This window comes from Geotrypetes seraphini, chromosome 2 (assembly GCF_902459505.1).
Source record: "Geotrypetes seraphini chromosome 2, aGeoSer1.1, whole genome shotgun sequence".
NCBI lineage: Eukaryota > Metazoa > Chordata > Amphibia > Gymnophiona > Dermophiidae > Geotrypetes > Geotrypetes seraphini.
In genome coordinates this window covers 28383291-28406605 of record NC_047085.1, presented here as the reverse complement: position 1 = coordinate 28406605, position 23315 = coordinate 28383291, and the positions used below count along the sequence as shown (strand labels likewise).

Sequence of the window (23315 nt, the reverse complement as noted above, 5' to 3'; positions counted from 1 at the left end):
AGGATGGAAAGAGAGAAGGGTGCTATGGTTTGCATGAGGAGGAGAGTGTGGCATAGTGGTTAGAGCTATAGCCTCAGAACCCTGAGCTTGTGGGTTCAAACCCCACACTGCTTTTTGGGCAAGCCACATTAGATAAATTGTGAGCCCTCCAGGACAAATAGGGAAAATGCTTAAAGTACCTGTACGTAAACCGCTTTGAGTGTGGTTGTAAAACTACCAAAAGGTGGTATACAAGTCCCAATTCCTTTCCATTTCTTTTTTCTAACAGATGTTGATTATCAGTGATGTTCTTTATTAAATGGGTAGATATTTTAATGATGCTTTTTGAATTGGGTTCAGAAGAGGGTTACAGAGATGGCATATTTTCCCAGTGCTGTGATGACTCGAATAATTTCTGACAGTTGACTAGTCTCTGAGCTACTTCAATTAGCTTGTTTTCCATAATAAGAAACTTAATTAAGATGGAGTGCATCCCATGACAAGGTTGTTTGTGAAAATGCTTTTTAAATGTATAAAGAGAAGCTTAGGGACCTTTTTATCTAAATAAAAAGATAGTGCAAAGATATCAGTTTCTAAATCTAGTTTACCACTATATTAGATCTCGTAGATCTCAGTTCCTATTTAAATAAGGACAATAACATTTCCTAGTTTACATTAATTATCTTCTGAGTCTTCTGAGTAGCTTGATCATTGTATAATTCATATAAATCACAAATCTGCACTTACTGGCTTTACTTCAAGAATGAAAAAAAAAATAATTTTTTCTTTATAGATTTTTATGGAGGTCACAATTTTATTTTAATTTGAAAACATTTATACATTGCCCATCCAGTTCTAAGCACATCACTCTTCTTCCTGATCTCCACCACATAAAACTGTTTCAGATTTCTGCACCAGAAATACATCACTCAGTATGTTTTTACTCTGAAGCTCAACTGCCAAGCATTTGTCTGGTCATCTGGTTTTTCTTTAGATCATTTTATTTTGTCTACCCTTTTGGAGGGTGTTTTGCTCTGTTAGTTTTATCTACGAAAGCATAACTTTTTTTACAGTATTGCTTAAGGAAATGTTGAACAGAATTGACCCCTTTGAGTGGTTATGCTTCTAAATAGGCGACTCTGAAAATGGATTAGATAGAACTGAGTGCATAAATTTTAATAAATTTTCATTAAACTCCTAAATTTAAGAGCATAAAAAGTAGGTTGCATAAAAATACTTTAGGAGCTTAGCATTGTTTTGTAAGTACTAGCCTCATAAATTAGATTTATAAATCTAGGCAGATGAATTGTCAGCCTAAACTTATCATAAATTTTAAGCTTCAAATTAATATGATTTTCAATTGAAAACTTAGGGCCCTTTCACTAAACTGCATTAAGCAGTGAACACTGGTTTTACTAAATTGTAAACATTTAGCTTTTGCCCAATGCTAATATCTGCTGCATTAAAAACAGCAACAAAACAAACAGCGAAGGAAGACTCTGGGGTTCAAATGTCTTTTATTATGACGCGACTTGACATAACCATGTTTCGGCCACACCAGGGCCTGCCTCAGGAGTCTATAGCAGGTTGATGTTTGCCTACTATCTTCTTGAGAATATCCTGTATCACTATTTGACGTAACAATTGGCTCTGAGAATGGGCGTAGCGATTTGTGATAGAAAGGCTGGCCTTGTTTGGACTTCCAGAGGTGTAGCCAACTGACAGCTAATGCACAGAAACCCCTTATATGGAAAGATGCTCTCTAGTAGTAGACCACAAGAGTATCATTCCTTGTCATCAGCAGGAGATGAATCCAGACATTAGCAGACGGAGACAGAGAACACTAAACTTACTTCTGTGATATAGGATGGTACACCCCTGGCTGTTCAGTATTTTTCTATCTCCAGCAGGAGGATGGATGGATGGATGGATAGATGTCTTCCATGTTTCTGACTTTGTCTATGGCCTTGCTCCTGTTTCAGTTCACTAACTCGGCTGTGGGTTCAGGTTTGGAATTCCTGATTTAGGGGTACACCTGGAGGTGCCAGGTCACTACCTGCCCTCCACCCCTCCCCAGGTCCCTTCTGTGTGGCCTGCTCCCTTCCTCCTTCCTCACCTGATTAAAAAACAAAACAGGAGAGTTCCTTGCAAGAATTTGCCTGACTGAGCTTGGGGGAAAAAAGACTCAGCTGTTGAACCCTAGGGGAGCTAGCAAACATCTGCATAGTGCCCGAGATTCTCTGCGAGAGGGAGAATTAGAAGGCTTTGAGCAGATGCATGCTCAGGGCCCGGCAGAGGCAGGAAGTTCTTCAAGCGGCACCGGCACGTCCTATGGGCTGCGTGCCGGTGCCAGATGGGGGGGTAAGTTTCAAGTTGTTCGGGCGGGGGATGCCAATTCGCGCGGAGGGGCCTTTGCGAGTGGGGGGGGGTGGGCGATGCCGGTTCTCAGGAGGGGGGGTGCTCGCAAATCGAGTCAACACTCTGTTTTGCGAGAATGTTTTTCTTGTCTTGCAAAACACTTGCAAACTGAGGTTTGACTGTAGTTGTATGTTTCAAAAACTTCACATTTTAGTAATCAAAAGTATCCATAGGAAAAGAAGGTGCTAGTCTTTCTTATAGTCTTCCTTAGATAGTTTTCAAAGGGAAAGTACAGGTGTGCTTTTCCTTTGAAAGCTGCCTAAGGGAAAAATGCCTGTCAGCATTTACACTTGCATCTCCTGTGGACGGTATTCAGATCAAAGAAGTTTATGTACTTTGAAAAATACAAGAGTATGCTCATTGTAGCATTACTGCCCACTTGTAGGATTATCTCTACAAAAAAGATGATAAGAATAAGGACTTAATGGAATCAACATGTAACTGTTTTGCACATATTTCTCTAGTATTAAAGGAACTGAACTGGCTTCCTGTGGATTACAGGATTAAATTTAAAATTCTGAGTAAACTACTGATTGGACAAGCTTCAGCACTGGTTGCTGCCAAGTTACATATTTACCAGCTGCCAAGATTTTTGAGATCTCTTGACAAATGTTTATTAGTAATTCCTTTTCATAAAGTGATTACTTTAGAGAGTTATTTGGCTTATGTTGTTAGGTCTCGTATATGAAATCTGTTGCCAGTAGAAATGAGACAGTTGAAAAATTGTAGAGAACTTAAACATAGTAACATAGTAAATGACGGCAGATAAAGACCTTTAGCCTAGGACAAGCAAGCAACATATTCTCACATATGGCTGATGTCATCCACGGAGCCTGGTGCAGACAGTCTGAAAGTGAACAGTCACTTAAAATTTTTAAAGTGCTCATGACTATCCATGCCGCGTATGCGCGACTGCCTTCCTGCCCGAAGAGGCTCGAGGTACCTCAGTTCTTTGTTTTCCACAGAACAAAGGAGTCTGTTTTTGGCTGAACTCCATTTAGTCGGCGTTGCCTTCCTGTTTCGCGTAATTTTATTCCTTTCTCATTTGTTTTTCTTTCCTTTCGTTGTTTTTTTTTTTACTTTTAATTTATAACTTCTTTCTTGTTACAATCAAGTATAGCGATTACGCCAAGTTTATGTCTCCTAAAGAACTCTTTAAGAACTTTATGTTGAATGTCTTAAATGTACCTGAAGTAAGTCTTCCCCCGATACAAAGAATTTACTATATAAAACAAGTGCAGAAAGAAAAAGCTACAGCAGATGAAAATGCTCAATTAGATGTTTCTGATATTCTGCAATCTTCTGACATTGAAATTCAGGGAAGAGCAACTTTATTGGTCTCGTTGGTATTTCTTCAAGATAAAGAGATGTTGCTGAAATTATATTTCAATTTAAAGCAGATTTCCTATTTGGGGGAAAGGGTATATATATTTCCTGATGTTTCAAGGTGGACGCAGTCCAGAAGGAAAGAATTTCTGTTACATAGATCAAAGGTGATTGCTTTGGGGGCAAGTTTTCAGTTGCGATTTCCTTGTAAATGTTTTATTTCCTATCAAGGAAGTAAATATATATTTTTCGAACCTTCCCAATTAGGTTTTTTCCTTGAAGGTAAAGGTATCTCTACACAGTCCGAATGATACAGGTTAATAATGCGGTTAAGTTTATTTTGGATAGGTAAGATCTGACTGCTCTATTTCTTAAAGTTTTTAGTTTCCTTTGTATATTCCCCTTTCCCGAGGGGTTTTACTTTCATCTTGTCTCTTCTCCTTAAGTTGTGGACTGTATTATATGATTTATATGGATGTTTAAATTTCAATTCTTGGTATGTAATATGACTAAGAGAATAATATATTTCTGTATTTCTTTAAACATCTTGTATAGGATGCATTAAAATGATAAATAAATAAGAAAAAAAAAAAAAAAGTATAGCGATTACAACTTGAATACAGATCAATTACATCATAATAGAAATAAGGAGCAGTTTCCTTTTGCTAATGTCAAGTGAGTAGAAAAAAGCTTTATTTTCTTTTTTTCCCTGTTTACTTGGGGGGGGGGGGGGGATGTTCTCGGGTTTTGTGCTTCAGAATTCAGTTAACTCGCCGAGTTTATTTTTTCCGTCCATATCGTGTCCTTTGATGGGTTTTGAGAATGTTGGTTTGTGCTAGCGGTGTATTTCTGTAGCCAACCCTCATAATTGCTATCTTCAGAGTTTAGACCCTGAACTTTACATTGGAGCTTATACTCAGTGTTCCTTTTCAAATCGCGCTCTGTTAAGGCTCGTTGAGCCTAGCAGGAGCAGTTGTTCGACGCGACCATGGACATCGCCAGATCTGCTCAGCCATCCACTTTGAAAGCTTCTGCATTGACTTTGACATCGGGGGAGCCAGCTCAGAAGCATCCACTTCCCAACAAGCATCATAGGTCTCTACAGTATTGAGTCTCTTGATGCAGATCGAATAGCGATGCCAATGCTCTCCAGCATCACAGGTTGTCGCTCCCTCATGCTGTGCATCCTCATCGAGGTCAACCACTTCGAGACAACCTGCTTCACCAATGGTACCGGCTGTTGAGGTATAAGTACCAGTGCATTCTTTCAAGGCATTGCTGGTCTCACCGGCATCGGGTCCTTTGATGCAGACCAAACAGCAACGTCATCGTTCTTCATCTTTATAGATTTTCTCCTTCACATTGTACACTCATCAAGGCACCCTCTCTGAAATAACCTGCTGCACCAAGGGCACCTCCTGTTGAACCATTGGTACTTGTACATGTTTCTGGGTGACACTCCATGAGCTCTTCTGGAGGGAGCTCGGTAGTATGCTTAATGTGCATAAAATGCTACTTCTAGCATCGACTCCCTCAGTACTGCCCACTTAAGCATAGTGCTACGAGGCTTTAAGGTACCAGTGTCAGCTATCCATCGGAGCATCATGCTACTTCTCATGGATCTTCTACAAGATTGGCGATCTCTATCGAAAACACGATCCACTCTTTTGAAGCATAGATGCTCTTCTTCAAAAAGGCATTCTAAGCCAAGGTTTCATTCTTTCTCATCGTGTCGATCTTATGCATCTGACCAAACAAGAGAAACTCATTGATCTTCATCAGATCAGTACCAAGGACATTGTAAGATTTTTTGAAGACATGACCTTCTCTATAATTCAAATTTCCAATTGGACTCAGATGGTGCACTTACTTCATATAAGCCTGAGTCTTATGGCAGTCCTTTTGAACTGTTACAGGAACTGCCTTTTAGGAGAAGACCTTCAGTGGATCTTTATTTTCTTGGATATATTTGGCAGCTGGGCGCAGTCCTACCTGTTAAATTGGAAGCTGAAACTGTACCTACCGCTGAGTTCATACGTTCTTGGACTATGCTGAGTCTCCCAAAGAGCTTCTCAAGTTGCCATTATATGGCAGGCTTACTGAGATATTTCTCTGAGAACACTGGACTCATTCTTGTCCAGGGTCTGATGACCCACATAACTCATTACTGCTGGTATCAACCCTTAACAAATATTCCAGTATGTCAGTTATCCCAGGACAAACAGGAAGCCTATTCTCACATATGGGTGACGTCACCGATGGAGATTTGATGCGGAAGCCTTGCAAGCAGATTTGCTTGAAGAAACTAGAAGTTTCGAGTCAGCTGCACCGCGCACGCGCAAGTGCCTTCCCGCTCAGCACATGGTGCATCTCCTCAGTTTTCCGCGGAGCTGAGAAGTCTGTCTTTGACTCTCTGCGTTTAACTTACTTTGTGCCTTCTCTCACCGTGGTTTGTGTTATTTTTCTTCACGAATTGCTGTATTTTATTTATTTTATTTCTAGTTAAAAAAAACAAACTGTTATTTCTTCCGTTCGGCTGCCAGGGCAGGCCACTCGGCCGCAGCCCAGGGGCTTTGACCTTGTAGCGGCTGTTTTTTCCTTCTATGTCCTGGCCAGCTACAGGCTTCAAGAAGTGTAGCCAGTGCCAGCGTGCAATTTCTCTCATGGACCCACATAGCAGGTACCTCAAGTGCCTTGGGCCACAGCATCACCCGAAATCGTGCGAGCACTTTGTTACTCTTCAACCTCAAGCCTTTAAACGTCGTCTGCTTTCAGTGGAGAAGCTCTTCCAGATGGATTCGACCACTTCCTCGACTCCGAAGCCGACCTCGGTCTCGCCTTCAACCGAGGGTCCTCCTGCTTCCACTGCTTCGTCCTCGAGCTTCATCAGACCTTCCTTGTTTGCAGCGGCTCTTTCTTCGATGATGTCTGCAGTATCTCCTTCTGTTTCCTCAGGTCAGATAGCTCAGCAGACAGTTCCACCGGTGGTGCTTAAGGTGCCTAAGACTTCTAAGTCGAAGCACATTTCCACTGCCTCGGTGGAACCTCCAGCCTTGCCGGCTTCTTTCCAGACCATGGTAGAGCAGCAATTTGTTCAGTTTTTCACCAAAATGGGACCGAGGCTAGCTACTCTAATCCAGCCTGGGCATTCTGCAGACTCCCGCGAGGTCAAGCCTCTTCCTATGCCTCAGTCTGAGTCTACACACTCTATGCAGGGAGCAGAGTCTCTGCAAGTGTCTGATCTGGCATCTAAGCACGTGAAGCAAGGAGTAGATTCTTTGCAAGTGCGTCGGCAGAAATCCTCACACTCCATCAAGGAGCAGAGTCTTTGGGAGTGCATCCTGGTTCCTCCATCAAGCCTCTGGAGCTTCGATCCACAGCCTCCAGTCCTATCCATTCTTTGGTGACATCGGCTGCTTCTCTCTCCAGGGCAAAGTCTCCTCGATCTTCAAGATCTGTTTTCAAGCAACGTTCTCACCAATGAAACAGAGGGTTGGAGTAAAGGGCCATTACTCAGACTGGCAATGGGTCACGAGCGGAGTTCCGCAGGGGTCGGTGCTGGGACCGCTCCTGTTCAATATATTTATCAACGACCTGGAGGCAGGAACAAAATGTGAGGTCATTAAATTTGCGGATGACACAAAGCTATACAGCAGGGTCAAAACCACGGAAGACTGCGAAGATCTCCAAAAGGATCTGACGACGCTGGAAAAATGGGCCAAAAAGTGGCAAATGAGCTTCAACATAGGGAAATGCAAGGTCATGCATGTAGGGAAAAAGAACCCAATTTTCACGTACAAAATGGGGGGATCACCGCTAGGGGTAAGTAACCTTGAAAGAGACCTGGGAGTGATGGTAGACACAACATTGAAGGCGTCGGCGCAGTGTGCCACAGCCTCAAGGAAAGCAAACAAAATGTTGGGCATCATTAAGAAAGGTATTACGACCAGGAAGAAGGAAGTCATCCTGCCACTATATCGTGCAATAGTGCGCCCGCATCTGGAGTACTGTGTCCAGTACTGGTCGCCGTACATCAAGAAGGACATGGAAGTACTTGAAGGAGTCCAGAGAAGAGCAACAAAGCTAATAAAGGGTATGGAAAACCTCTCATATACTGACAGGCTGAAAGAGCTGGGGCTGTTCTCTCTGGAAAAGCGGAGACTTAGAGGAGACATGATAGAAACCTTCAAGATCATGAAGGGCATAGAAAACGTAGACAGGGACAGATTTTTCAAATTATGGGGAACCACAAGTACAAGGGGGCACTCGGAGAAGTTGAAAGGGGACAGGTTTAGAACAAACGCTAGGAAGTTCTTTTTCACTCAGAGAGTGGTGGATACATGGAACGCGCTTCCGGAGGCTGTGATAAGCAGGAGCACGTTGCAGGGCTTCAAAGAAGGTTTAGATAAGTTCCTAGAGGACAAAGGGATTGAGGGTTACAGATAAAAGTAGAGTTAGGGATAGGAGTGAGAGGTAAGTATAGGAATAACCAGGGACCACTGATCAGGCAATGGGCCTGATGGGCCGCCGCGGGAGCCTCAGCAGAGGCAACTTCTTATGATCTTATGATCGAGATCTTCATCGAGGCATCCTTCCAGGCATAGTTCTTCTAAAGAGCATCCTTCTTCAACTAAGCCTCGATCTACAACTACTTCTACTAGACCACCAACTCCTCAATCGAGGTCTCCACTTCCAAACCTCGAGGACTCGGCGGTTTTGATTGCTTTTCCAAGTCTCCCTATTTTTTTGATGCCTTTTTTCCAGCCGAAGCTTCATCTTCGACCCAAGCTGCCTCGACAACCTCGAGTCCTTCTCGAGGCAAGGCTTTACCGGATCAGCTATCTTTCTCCTCTTTTCTTTGTCAGATGGCTGTTGACTTGGACCTTCAATTGGATGCTGGTTCCAAATACTCTAAGGAGTATCTCAAAGTCATGTATCTTCCTCAATCTCCGGCAGAGTCACTTAAGCTTCCTCTTCACAAGCTTTTGTCTCAAACTTTTACCAGATGTGTGGAGACCCCTTATGCAATTCCAGCTGTTCCAGGCAAATTAGATTCCAGATATAAAACTCTCCATTGTAAAGGATTTGAGAATTCACAGTTATCTCACCAATCCCTACTTGTGGAGTCTTCCAAGGTTTATGCTACCGTTCCTCCTGGAAGAGAAGAGAAAACTATGGACATATTTGGACGTCGCATCTGTCAAAATGCCATGATGTCCTCTAAAGTCCTCAATTACAATTTCCATTTTGTCACTTATTTTGAGTTCCTCATTGCTCTTTTGACTAAATTTCTTAGTTTTTTAGATACTAAAAAGCACTTTGAATTTCAGGAAGTCATCGCTTCTCTATCACAACTCAGATTGCATCTACTTCAGTCTTCTTATGATGCCTTTGAGTTGTCTGCCCGGGCGGCTGCTTGTTCTGTAGCAATGCGTTGCCGGGCTTCATACAATTGACATGGATCCTAATCTTCAAGACCGCTTGGCTAATATTCCTTGTGCAGGCAATGACCTCTTCGATGAATCTATTGAGGCAGCCACCAAGAAATTGAGCATGAAAATTTCCTTTGCTTCTATTGTCATACCTAAGCTAAAGCCAGCTCCTGCCAAGCCTGCACGCCCGCCTCCTATTTACCAGAGGCATTTTGCTCTGAGGACGGCTCCTTATACTCGCTCTCCTCCTAAAAAACAGCAGAATCAGAACATAAGAATATAAGCAATGCCTCTGCTGGGTCAGACCTGAGGTCCATCGTGCCCAGCAGTCCGCTCACGCGGCGGCCCAACAGGTCCAGGACCTGTGCATTAATCTTAACCTTCTGCTGCACCTAAAGCTACATAGCCTTTTTGACTGTTTAAAGCAGAGCATAACCTCCACCGTTCTGTTTCACCCCTTTCTTCCCCCTATTGGAGGTCGTCGTCTTCATTTTTACCACCGATGGGAGACAACAATATCTGACCTCTGGGTGCTGTCATCATCGGGGAAGGATACTCTTTTCATTTCACTCAGGTTTCACCAGAGCTTCCTCCAAGAGAGCTTCCAGTCCATCCCAGACCGCCCTTCTTCTTCAGGAAGCTCAAGCTCTGCTTCGTTTCGATGCCATCGAACCAGTTCCTTTGGAACGGCAGACCAGGGGGTTTTACTCCTGTTATTTCCTTGTTCCAAAGAAGACGGGCGATCTGCGGCCCGTTCTGGATCTCAGGGCTCTCAACAAATTTTTAGTCAAAGAAAAATTTTGAATGTTGTCCCTGGCATCCCTTTATCCCCTTCTAGTTCAGAACGACTGGTTATGCTCTCTGGATCTCAAGGAGGCCTACACTCTTATACCCATTCATCTGGCCTTCTGTCAATATCTCAGATTTCGGGTGGGGAATCTGCATTATCAATACAGAGTGCTGCCCTTCGGCCTGGTTTCATCTCCCAGAGTGTTCACCAAGTGCCTGGTAATGGTAGCAACAGCTCAATGGAACCATGGTCTTCAGGTATTTCTCTACCTAGACGACTGGCTTATCAAAGATTCAACATCTCAAGGGGTTATTGTGGCGACCCAATGCACTACGTGGTTCCTACAAAGTTTGGGATTCGAAATCAACTTTCCCAAATCCCAACTTCAACCCTCTCAGAATCTACAATTCATCGGAGCTGTTCTGGATACTATCCAACTCAGAGCATTCCTTCCACAACAACGTCTGGAAGCTCTTCTTCAACTCTGTCACACAGTGTCTTCCCGCTCTTCCATCTCAGCGAGACACATGATGGTACTTCTGGGTCACATGGCCTCCACAGTACACGTGACTCCTGTTGCCAAACTTCATCTCAGAATTCCTCAGTGGACCCTGGCATCTCAATGGATGCAAGTTTGCGACCCTCCTTCTCGACACATTTCAATCACTCCTTCCTTGAAGAAGTCTCTCCGTTGGTGGATCCTCTCTTCCAATCTTTCCAGAGGCTTACTTTTTCAAATGCCCCCTCATCAGAAGGTCCTCATGACAGACTCTTCGACCTACACTTGGGGCGCTCATCTCGATGGTCTCCATACTCAAGGCCTCTGGACCAGTACGGATCGTCAGTGTCATATCAGTCAGTTGGAACTCAGAGCGATCCTCAAAGCTCTCCATGCTTTTCAACATCTGCTTCACGACCCAGTAGTCCTCGTTCGGACGGACAACCAAGTCACCATGTATTATGTTAACAAACAAGGCGGGACAGGGTCTGCCTCCCTTTGTCAAGAAGCTCTGGAGGTTTGGGACTGGGCAATCGGCCACAACACCTTCCTCAAAGCTGTCTACATTCAAGGGGCAAAGAATTGCTTGGCGGACAACTTGAGTCTTCTATTGCAACCTCAAGAATGGACTCTCCATTCCTCGCCTCTTTGCCACATTTTTTCACAGTGGGGAACGCCACAAATAGACCTCTTTGCAGCTCCCCACAACTACAAACTGCCTCAGTTTTGCTCCAGGATATACACTCTTCACCGCTTCGAGGCAGATGCTTTTCTTCTGGAATGGACAAATCTTTTCCTCTAAGCATTTCCTCCATTCCCTCTCATTCTCAAGACTCTGATCAAATTGAAGAACGATCATGCCACCATGATTATGATTGCTCCTCGGTGGCCGAGATAACCCTGGTTCTCCCTTCTACTTCAACTCAGCAGCAGGGAGCCATACCTTCTACCAGTTTTTCCATCTCTGCTTACACAGAGTCAGGGATCTCTGCTTCATCCCAACCTGCATTCTCTACACCTGACAGCTTGATACCTCTCAACATGACTCCTCTTTAGTTTTCTCAACCTGTAAGAGACATTTTAGAGGCTTCTAGGAAGCCTACAACTAGACAATGCTATCATCAAAAATGGACTAGATTTTCTATGTGGTGTTTTTCTCATGATACGGAGCTTTAACATTCCTCCTTATCTTCTGTTTTGGATTACCTTTTACACTTATCCACTTCTGGTCTCAAATCTACATCGATCCGAGTCCATCTCAGTGCAATTGCAGCTTTCCATCAGCCTATTGAAGGGAAATCCCTCTCTGCTCATCCGGTGGTTTTCAGATTCATGAAAGGACTTTTCAATGTCAAACCTCCTCTCAAACCGCCTCTTGTGGTTTGGGACCACAATGTTGTTCTTGCTCCATTTGAACCAAAATCTACGGCTCATCTGAACTATCTCACTTGGAAAGTTATCTTCCATCATGACAAGGTGGTCCATACTCATCCTAAATTCCTCCCTAAGGTGGTATCGGAATTTCATCTCAACCAATCCATTACTCTTCCAGTGTTTTTTCCAAAGCCTCATTCTCATCCTGGTGAATCAGCTCTTCATACTCTGGACTGTAAACGTGCTTTGGCCTTTTATTTGGAATGCACCAAACCACACAGAACTGCTCCTCAACTTTTTGTTTCCTTCGATACAATCAAGTTGGGACATCTATCTCTAAGTGTACCATCTTGAACTGGATGGCGGCTTGTATTTCCTTCTGCTATGCCCAGGCTGGATTTCAAGTACAGGGTATAGTCACAGCCCATAAAGTCAGAGCAATGGCAGCTTCAGTAGCTTTCCTCAGATCTACACCTATTGAGGAAATTTGCAAGGCTGCTACTTGGTCCTCGGTTCATACCTTCACTTCTCACTATTGTCTGGATACTTTCTCCAGACGGGATGGACAGTTTGGCCAAACAGTATTGCAAAATTTATTCTCCTAAGTTGCCAACTCTCCCACCATCCCACTTTGGTTAGCTTGGAGGTCACCCACTTGTAAGAATACCTGCCTGCTTGTCCTGGGATAAAGCACAGTTACTTACCGTAACAGTTGTTATCCAGGGACAGCAGGCAGCTATTCTCACATCCCACCCACTTCCCCGGGTTGGCTTCTCTGCTGGCTATCTGAACTAAGGAGACGCGCCCTGCGCTGGGTGAGAAGGCACTCGTGCATGCGCGGTGCGGGCGACTCGAAACTTCGAGTTTCTTCAAGCAAATCTGTTTGTGAGGCGTCCGCATCGATGCTCCATCAGATGACGTCACCCACTTGTGAGAATAGCTGCCTGTTGTCCCTGGATAACAACTGTTACGGTAAGTAACTGTGCTTTTTCACTCCTTTATATTCATATGACACATGTTCCCCATTTTTTAAGTTTTCTCTCTCTCTTTTTTTTTGCATTCAGCATCTTGAACGTTTCTGTTTACTGAGTAGACATACAAATTTTGGTTTGAAATAATTCACAATTACTATCCTACCAAGAGCTAAACAAACTTTAAATAATTTTACAGTAACTTCAAATCCTGGGGGGGGGAAATACCACAGTACTACTGTACCTGCACAGTTTTTTTTTTTTCCAGTGACAAATTGCTAAATATAAAATAATATCAAAACATATCCACAAATGAATTTTGGCCCTTTGTCAACTAGTAATCAGTCATATCAATCATGGAGTTATATGTCACTCACACCTCTATAACGTACAAGTCCAGACCAGGCCACCTGACTTCTTCTACCAGCAACCCCCTCGCGCAATGACATCACATACTCGAGCTCCCGGAAAGATTCCTTGTTCGCTACGAGGTTGCGAAGGACAGCGTGGAAGAGAGTGCGAGGTCCGATTTGTTCAGTGTCTTGTCCTGCATCATAGGCATCCTATGCTGCGGTGAAGTTTCCAAGCGAGGAAGGGGAGGCTTCCCTTGTGCCGTGACTTTTTTGACTCATTAGGCATAAGTTAGCGATGGATAGAAGCTTACAACTTGCTTTGGGCCTTCTTCGTTGCCGGGTCCTGCCTTCGCGGAAACAGAAAGTAGGCAGGACCCGGCAGCGAGGAAGGCCCGAAGCAAGTTGTAAGCTTCTATCCGTCGTTGACCAGTCTTCTGCCTTAGCCCGTAGCAAACTCATGCTTCGGGGCTCTAAGGTGTGCGTGCCGGCTTCCCTTCCCTTCTGCCCCCCTCCCCCCCGGACGTATCTTCGGTTTCGGAGGAAAGAGAAGGGAAGCCGGCACGCACATCTTAGAGCCCCTAAGCATGAGTTCGCATCTCCAAGCCGGTGAGAGATGATTTTGGGGGGGGATTTTTTTGTGTTGAGCGGCAGCAGCAGCAGGATTCCCGATAGATGACAGCCGGGCAGTCATCTAAATTTGCCGGGCGGACCGCCTGGCTAAAAAGCCCTGGGGAGAACACAGTAATGTTTTCAAATTTTTACGGAATAATTGAAAAGAGCCTGGTCCTCTTATAGTAAATGGGATCCCATTCCAGGTTTTAGTTTATTTAAAAATGTATGATTGACCTAGTTTCCCAACAGATTTTATTCCTTTAAATGAGGGAAACGAGAGTTTAAATCTTTGGATGCTCTTTGCAAAACATGATTTTTGGGTATTCCAAGATAACTGTACCATAAATATAAAAATACCGAACAAAAGTTTGAACACAATGCATGCACATTTGAACTGAATCCTAAGGTGAAAAGGAAGTCAATGAATCTTTTTCAGATACCCTTTTCCTTTCACAAATGCTGGCTCTGCTTTGATTGGTCTGACCTATGAGATCTACAACGGCAGTTGCAGAAAACCTTCCAAGAGTTTTGCCTTTCAGCCTGGCCTCTTTCCCAAGAGAGTTTATTAATTGCTGGATAGTAACAGCAGCAGCAGCTTTAACAGCTCACAACAATACAGTCAACATTTAGGGTTTGAAGTCAGCTTTTCAAAATCCCTCTCAACCACTATACTTTATAGGGACCACTATACTTCATAGGTAAAGCAGGTGGTTGACCTCGATGAGGATGCATACCATGAGGGAGAGACAACCTGTGATGCTTGACACGGTTTGACACGGTTCCTACCTCAGTAAAGTTAGAAACATTTGTTCCCCTATGCATTCAACTCTTATCATCTACAATCCAGCTCAGTCATTCCAGTAATGAAATTATTATGTCATATGGCGTCTACAGTGCACGTTACCCCCCTCACGTTCATCTCAGAACAGCTCAGTGATCCCTGGTGTCTCAAGCTCTTGATCCATTCTCTCAGAAGATTGCAGTCATATCATCACTTCTTCAATCTCTTCAGTGGTGGATAAATTAGTCAAATCTTTCCAAAGGGCTGCTCTTTCAAATGCCTCCACATCAGAAAGTTTTGACCACAGACTCATACATATCTGCTTGGGAAGCTCTCCTGGACAGTCTCTGATCACAGGGTCACTGGTCTGCTCAAGAACAGAAGTTCCACATAAGGGTCATTCCATGTCAAGTGGACCAATACTGAAAACCGCCCACACTGTGAAAATTTGCATAAATGCATAAAGCCATATTTTTTGAGATGGTCATATCTTCAGCTTCACTTGACTGTAAGAGCTCATATTGCAAATCTTGGAAGTACCTCATGGTACATGTCTGCTGGTAAAGTTGTACCCTCAGCTGACTTACCTACCAACAGCAGTATAGAGCTAAATTGTGCAGGAGGATAGCGAGAAACTCCAGAGCGACTTGTATCAGTTAGAGAAATGGGCAGAGCAATGGCAGATGAAGTTCAACGTGGAGAAATGCAAAGTAATGCATTTAGGTAGTAAGAATAAGGAACACGAGTATAGAATGTCAGGCGCAACTCTGGGTAAGAGCGAACAAGAAAAGGACCTGGGTGCACTGATAAATAGGACCCTGAAGCCATCGGCACAATGTGCGGCAGCGGCAAAGAAAGCAATCAGAATGTTAGGCATGATAAAGAAAGGAATCACGAGTAGATCGAAGAAAGTCATAATGCCGCTGTATAGAGCAATGGTCAGACCACACTAGGAATACTGTGTCCAACATTGGTCTCCCAACCTAAAGAAGGATATACAACTGCTGGAGAGGGTGCAGAGACGAGCAACGAAGCTAATAAGAGGTATGGAGAACTTGGAATATGAGGAATGACTCAAGAAACTGGGACTGTTCTCCCTTGAGAAGAGGAGGCTGCGAGGGAACATGATCGAGACTTTCAAAATACTGAAAGGCATCGATAAAACAGAGCAGGAAAATAAATTATTTACATTGTCCAACGTGACACGGACAAGAGGACATGGTTTGAAGCTAAGGGGGGACAAGTCCAGGACAAATGTCAGGAAGTTCTGCTTCACGCAGCGAGTGGTAGACGCCTGGAATGCTCTCCCAAAGGAGGCTGTTAAGGAATCCACTGTGCTAGGATTCAAAGGCAAATTGGATGCACATCTCCTTACGAGAGGCATAGAGGGATATGGGTGACTAAAACTACATCAGGTGTATACCTGACTGGGCCTCCGCGTGTGCGGATCGCCGGACTCGATGGACCATGGGTCTGATCCGGAGATGGCAGTTCTTATGTTCTTATTCGTGAATTTTTTTGCCTACTTTGGACATGTAGAAATGGAAGCAGTTTCGCAAAAGATTTCAAACTTGGCACAGAAACTTGCCCCAAGGTGTTGTACCAAACTGCAAAATTTTAGACTCCTAGGTAGTTTTCTTCTGCTGCAGTGCTTAAGCAAAGTTGGCGTTTTAGGTCATACGAAGCATGGGAATGGATCGATTTGCTTTTGTTCAACCACCCCTAGCTCCTTATCAAATTGAGATAGATCCAAAAAATTTTGCAGTTTTATTTGAGACCCTAGACAACACCCCGTAAAACTTGGTTGGATTTCAAGGGGGGTCGAGCGTGGGCTTCTGGTCCACTTGGCATGGAATGATCCATAACCCACTTGGAACTCAGAGCGCTTCGGAATTCTCTGAAGACTTTTCAACAGTATATCCAATCCTGTCCCCCTTGTTTGCACTATGTTACATAGACAATCAAGGAGGGACGGACTCTTGACTGTCAAGAAGATGAGGAGATTTGAAATTGTGCAATTGCTCAAAGCTATCTATGTTCAAGGAGCACAAAATATTGCTGCTGGAAGGGGGGTGAGGGTATTACTGCTAAAAGTGTGTGTGTGGGGGGGGGGTAGCAGGGTGAGATCAGAGGGGAGAGGTGGATTGTTCCCTGGTGGGTTTACCCTGTTACGATGGGTAATGGGTAAGGCTCCTGGCTTGGTCTCTCTGGTCCACTCAGTGCGGAGTCTGGCAGGCCTCGGTATCGCTGTGATGATCGGCGAGGGAAGGAGGGAGTAAAATGGAGGACTCCTTGTTCCTTCCCCTGCCTGGAGCACGGTCAGTCATCTGCTGGTCATTGGCCCTTCAGTAGGGCTCGGAGGAGAGCCGGAGCTGGAGGGCGGAGCCTAGCGGGTCTCGGCATCGCTGTTATGATTAGCGGGGTAAGGAGGGAGCATAATGGAGGAGGACTTGTTCCTTCCTCTGCCTGGAGCACGGTCGGTTGTCCGCTGGTCGTTGGCCATTCAGTAGGGCTTGGAGGAGAGCTGGAGGGCGGAGCCTGGCAGGTCTTGGCGTCGCTGTCATGGTTGGCGAGGGAAGGAGGGAGCAAAATGGAGCCCTTCACCTTTCCCTTCTCTGAGCGAATTTCATTAACCACCACCCTCTAGTGTCTGTCCATCAACCAGTTTCTAATCCAGTTCACCACTTTGGGCCCTAACTTCAGTCCATGGAGTTTGTTCAAGAGCCTCCTATGAGGAACCGTGTCAAAGGCTTTGTTGAAATCTAAGTAAATTACATCTAGTGCACGTCCTTGATCCAATTCTCTGGTCATCCAGTCAAAGAATTCAATCAGATTAGTTTGGCACGATCTACAGTACCTCTAGTAAAGCCATGTTGCCTCGGATCCTGTAATCCATTAGTTTCTATGAATTTCACAATCCTTTCCTTCCAGTAACTGAAATGAGGCTTACGAGCTTGTAGTTTCTCTGTAGCTTCATCTCTGCGACCACTTTTGTGAAGAGGGACCACATCTGCTCCTCTCCAGTCCTGCGGAACCTCTCCTGTCTCTAAAGATTTATTGAACCTCTTGGAGCTCCCTCAATATCCCAGGATGGATCCTGTCCGGTCCCATAGCTTTGTCTACCTTCAATTTTTCAAGTTGTTCATAAACACTTTCTTTCATGAACAGTATGGTATCCACTCCATTCTAAGGTCTAACTTTGCTAACTAATCACGATCCTTCTCCAAGGTTTTCTTCCATGAACACCGAGCAGAAGTATTTGTTTTGTACATTTGCTTTTTCCTCATCACTCTCCACATGGTGGTTCATACGTTCGTCTTGTAATTCCATTTTTTGTCTTCCTCCTTTCACTAATATACCTGAAAAAATTTTATTCTCCCTTCTTTATATTACTAGCATTTGCTCTTCCGCTTGCACTTTTGCCAGACGTATCTCTCTCTTGGCATCTTTCAGTTTCATCCTATGTTCCTTTCTGTGCTCCTCAAGTTTTTTTTATATTTTCACGAATGCCAACTCTTTTTGCCTTTATTTTATCTGCCACTAGCTTGAAGAATCACGTCGGTTTTCTTTTTCTCTTATTTTTATTTCTTTTTCTCATATAAGCTCAGTAGCTCTTTTTATTGTACCTTTCAGCTTTGGCCACTATTTTTCCATTTCCCTTATGTTTTCACATCCTGTCAGCTCTTTCTTCAGGTACTCCCCCATGATACTAAAGTCTGCACGTTTGAAATCCAGGACTTTGAGGTTTGTGTGGCCATCCTCCACTTTGGCTGTTATATCAAACCAAGCCATAAGATGATTGCTACTTCCCAGGTGGGACTTCCCTCAGACATTAGAGACACTTTTCCCTTTTGTGAGCACCAGATCAATATTGCTTTTTCCCTCATCGGTTCTGTCACCATTTGTATGAGCAGAGCTCCTTGAAGGGCATCCACTATCTCTCTACTTCTTTCCGATTCTGCAGATGGAATTTTCCAATCAGCATCCAGCAGGATGAAATCCCCCAGCAACAGTATCTCTTAACTTAAAAGGGAATGGAAAACATTTTTCTTTGTACAAGCTTATGGAGGTATTTAGTGATGTGGTCCTGGTGCTGGTAGAGACTAAAGCTATGCTATAGAATCTGTGAGATGTAAATTGAAGAAAAATCATATGACTGTTTATATATATTAATGGGTAGGGAGTAGAGAATGGCACAGGGACAAATTTTTCCCCATCCCCGCAAGAACTCAATTTCCCCGTCCATGCCCCATTCCTGTAAGCTATGCCTTAATCGCACAAGCCTCAAACACTTATAATTTTAAAGTCTGAGGCTTGTACAGATGACGGTGCTTGCAGGAATGGGGCAGAAAGGAAAAGAACTCTCCGGGACAGGAAAATGAGTTCCTGCGAGGATGGGGAAAAATTTGTCTCCATGTCATTCTGCAGTAGGTAATAATGCCTTAGTAATGTTTTAGTTTGTTGTAGTTTTATTTGTTTATTTACTTTTATTATGTATGTGATGTTTTGTACTCCACTTAGAACTAGCAGCGATAATACAGAATACAAATTTGTTGAATAATAATAAAGCGTGGGTTTTTTTTGTTTTTTTTTACCACTAAACACTTCACCTAGGGACCAGGGTCTGTTAAATCCAATTTTTCACTCAAATCAATACCCTCTATGGAATCAAATACCTACTCTGCAACACTAAAAGGCCTTAATCAGACACATCAGTCATTCATACAGCACAACATAGGAAAGCAAGAAAAAGAAAATAAGAAGTGGAGAAAAAGCCTCAGTTCTGCTTCATCTGGCAAAAAACTCCACTTCTTAAAAATAAACACTCCTGCATGTAAACAAAAAATATAGAAAAAAGCACTGTAATAGCCTGCAGAGTGATGTCAGACAGCACGCCGGGGCACATAGCCCCAAATCGTGATATTGTGGGTAAGTGAGCACTTCAGCACTACGGGTCCAAGATATTGCATAGGAGGCAGATAAAATTGGCTGCAAGGCCCAGGAGGTTGAGGTTAGACTGAGAAGTTCCTGGACGCCAGTAGCAGCTAAGTTGTTTCTGTTTTTTTATCTGCCTCCTATACAATATCTTGGATCACTTCTATGCAATATCTTTCTCCACTTCTTTTTTTTTCTTTTTCTTTTTCCTGCTTTCCTATGTTGTGCTGTGTGAATGACTGATGTGTCTGATTAAGGCCTTTTAGTGTTGCAAAGTAGGTATCTGATTCCATATAGGGTATTGATTTGAGTGAGAAATTGTTTTTTTTTACCCCCATAAAGGGGACTTTGAAAAATGTCCTGCTGAGATGTATCTTTAGTGAATGTGTTGCTGACTTGAATTGAAAAGTTCAATCTATTTATCAACCAGATTGCTCAGTTTCATTTTTTACAAGTAATTTTAATTTAATTTATCTTTCAGGATTATGATGATGGATATGGTACAGCATATGATGAACCAAGCTATGACTCTTATGATAACAGTTATAACACCCACACAGAAAGGTGAGATTAAAATCTGTTATTTTTAAAATATAAATGCTTGCTAACTATCTTGTGGTCTAAGACTACTTAATTGTAACACTATTCTTGGTTCACTTTTGAGAAAAAAGCCCTTCATTGCTCATGCACAGTTGTTTGTACTCTACACTAGACCTACAACACTCTTCTGTTCCTCTTAGTCTACCATGCCAGTTTATTCCAGCAGTTTCACAGCATTATAAAGCAGTTTTCTTATTCTTCTGCCAACCCCTTTCACTAGCTTCTCTGTAACTTAGCAAAGTGGTGGAAAGCTTTTTTTCCTAGAATTTCCTTGTTTGGTTTGACAATAGTTTCCTTTTTCATGTTCAAGAAGACTAGTGAATTTAAGGCCTGTCTGAAGTGCAACAAAGTGTCCATTGATGATCATACCAAGATTTTCTTCAAGTGTCTGGGACAAGGCAGTAACAGCAGCGTCCCAAAAGCCCAAAGGAGGTAGCAAAGCTGCAAGCAAGTTTTCAGTCAAAACCTACCCTTAATTTTTGAGCAGAAACAACATAACCAGTGTCTTTGATCAGCCCCAAACATGAACTTTCCATTTCATGGCAATGCCCCCTGTCTTGTTTGGATTATATTTCTCCCCAACAAAATACTCCTTACCCATTAACAATTGTTGAAGACAACTCTTAACTAGGGAATATTTTCTGAAGATGGCAGTTGATTACTGTATAAACTCAAATATAAGTCGATCCAAATATAAGTCGAGACCCCCATTCCCCCCCCAAAGGAGGAAAAATGGTTGACTCCAATATAAGACGGGAGCTTAATATTCAAGTGCCATGCCCTGCTAGGATCTGCACCCAGTGTCTCCACTCTCATGCCCTCCCCTGCCAGGCTCTGCACCCAGCCCTCTTCCCTTCCTTACCAGGCTCTGCACCCAGCCCTCCTCACTCCTTGCCAGGCTCTGTACCCAGCCCCCCACCCCTCATTCCCTGCCCTGCAGAGCTCTGTACCCAGCCCCCCCTCACTCCCTGTCCTGCCAGGCTCTGTACCCAGCCCTCTTCCCTCCATGCTCTGCCAAGCTCTGTACCCAGCCCTCTTCCCTCCCTGCCATGCCAGGCTTTGCACCCTGTCTCACCTTCCTACCCTGTACCCCCTCTGGTGGTCTATTGGTAGGCTGGGACAGGAGGGATGCCACCTGTCTCAAGTCCTAGCCAATTAACAATTTTTTAACCCCACTCCCCCTGTTTTTAATCCCTGGTGGTCCAGCGGTGTATGGGGCAGGAATGATCTTTCCGAGCCCTGCCCTGTCCTGAGCCTCTCCGTCTCTGGTTCCCATTTCACAGCCAGCAGCACACCCGAAAAGGCTGAGATTTTGGTGCTTCCTGCTCAGCCCCATGCCACTGTCTGAATGTCAACCGCCAGTTCTTGTGGAATGAGAACTGGCGGCAGCCACTCAGACAGCGGCACGAGGCCTAGCAGGAAGCACAAAAAGCTCGGCCCTGTTGGGTGTGTCACTGGCCACGAAATGGGAACCAGGGATGGAGAGGCTCAGCATGGGGCAGGGCGTGTTCAAATCGCTGCTGCCCCATAAACCGCTGGACAACCAAGGATTAAAACTGTGCAAAAAGGTAAGCACGGGGTAGGGATTTAAAAAAAAAAAAATTGTTAGTTGGCTGGGATGGGAGACAGGAGAGGTCCTCCTGTCCCAGCCTACCAAGTCATACGGCAGGCCGGTTGAGGCCTGCAACATCCGGAAGGGGGGGTCGGGTCTTCATTGTATGACCTAAATATAGGACGAGACCCCCATTCTTGGGCCTTTTTTTGGCCCATAAATCTCGGCCTATATTCGAATATATACAGTAGTCTGATTCCTACATTCTACCTCATGGTGTACCCCAGGACTCCATGCTCCCTCACTATTTAACATTTTCATGTCCCCCGCTACTCACACTTGCTCAATCAATCGGTTTTACATCCTTCATCTATGAAGATGATAAAGTGGATGGAACTCCTCTCGTATGAGAAAAGACTAAAAAGGTTAGGGCTCTTCAGGTTGGAAAAGAGACAGCTGAGGGGAAATATGATTGAAGTCTACAGAATCCTGAGTGGAGTAGAACGGGTACAAGTGGATCGATTTTTATACTTCATTAATATTTACAAAGACTAGGGGACACTCGATGAAGTTACAGCGTAATACTTTTAAAACCAATAGGAGGAATATTTTTTCACTCAGAATAGTTAAGCTCTGGAACGTGTTGCCAGAGGATGTGGTAAGAGCAGTTAATGTAGCTGGTTTTAAAAAAGGTTTGGACAAATTCCTGGAGTAAAAGTCCATAGTGTGCTGTTGAGACAGACATGGGACAGTAGCATGGAATACTGCTGCTATTTGGGTTTTTGCCAGGTACTTCTGACTTTGATTGGCCTTTGCAAAGATGGGATACTGTGCTAGATGGACCATTGGTCTGACCCAGTAAGGCTATTCTTATGTTCTTATGACAATATAAAACTCCTCCATCCCTAGATATCTCTGACACCCTTCAAGTACATTAAAGTTAGATAAAATAACATCCTGGCATCATGATAATCACTTCTCTTTGCCAATCATGATACTCCAGACCTTGCCTGCCCCTAATTCTATCTAATATATGTATTGGACTATCACCGACACTCAAGATCCTGGTGGTCATTTTCAACGTAAAACTGACTTTCCAGTCTCAAATTTCATCTGTCATACAATACTGCTTCTTCAAATTACGTATGATTCGTTCAATGTCTAATCTTTTACATCTCCCTACAATCAATATCTTAGTAACACTCTCTGGTAATTAGTCATATTGACTTTTGCAATTTCCTTTATTATAGTATCAGATCTAAAGACCTTCAGTGTTCACAGATATCCAAAATGTATCCATTAATTTGATTACTGGAAGAAAGAAATTTGACCATGTAACACCCTCCCTGTGCGACACTGGCTGACTTATAAGATTCTATTGCTAGTCTATAAAACACATCAATCTCGTTTCCCTCCCTATCTGGACAATCTTTTAATTCCTTATTTGCCTACTCACACCCTTAAATCACCTTAGCAGAACCTATTAATCATTCCCACTACTTGCCATGGATTGGTGACATGGAATGCTTCTACTGTTTGAGTTTTAGGTACTTGTGACTTGGATTGGCCTCTGTGAAGACAGAATACTAGGCTAGATGGATCATTGGTCTGATCCTGTAAGGCTATTCTTTTGTTCCCTCACCACATCCGATCATTTACGACTCAACCAGAAATATCTTCTCAGTGATAGATT

The 23315-nt window shown here is 43.7% G+C and overlaps 1 protein-coding gene across 4 annotated transcripts in view; it reads left to right on the top strand.

Annotated features, from left to right (window-relative positions):
• The window catches only part of KHDRBS3 (KH RNA binding domain containing, signal transduction associated 3), a 523501-nt gene that overhangs the window by 352680 nt on the left and 147506 nt on the right, over nucleotides 1–23315 (top strand). For all 4 annotated transcript variants that reach the window (XM_033935054.1, XM_033935056.1, XM_033935055.1 and 1 more), the window contains one exon: nucleotides 19952–20034. In XM_033935054.1, coding sequence (XP_033790945.1) covers nucleotides 19952–20034 — 83 coding nt within the window. The remainder of the gene's footprint in view (nucleotides 1–19951; nucleotides 20035–23315) is intronic.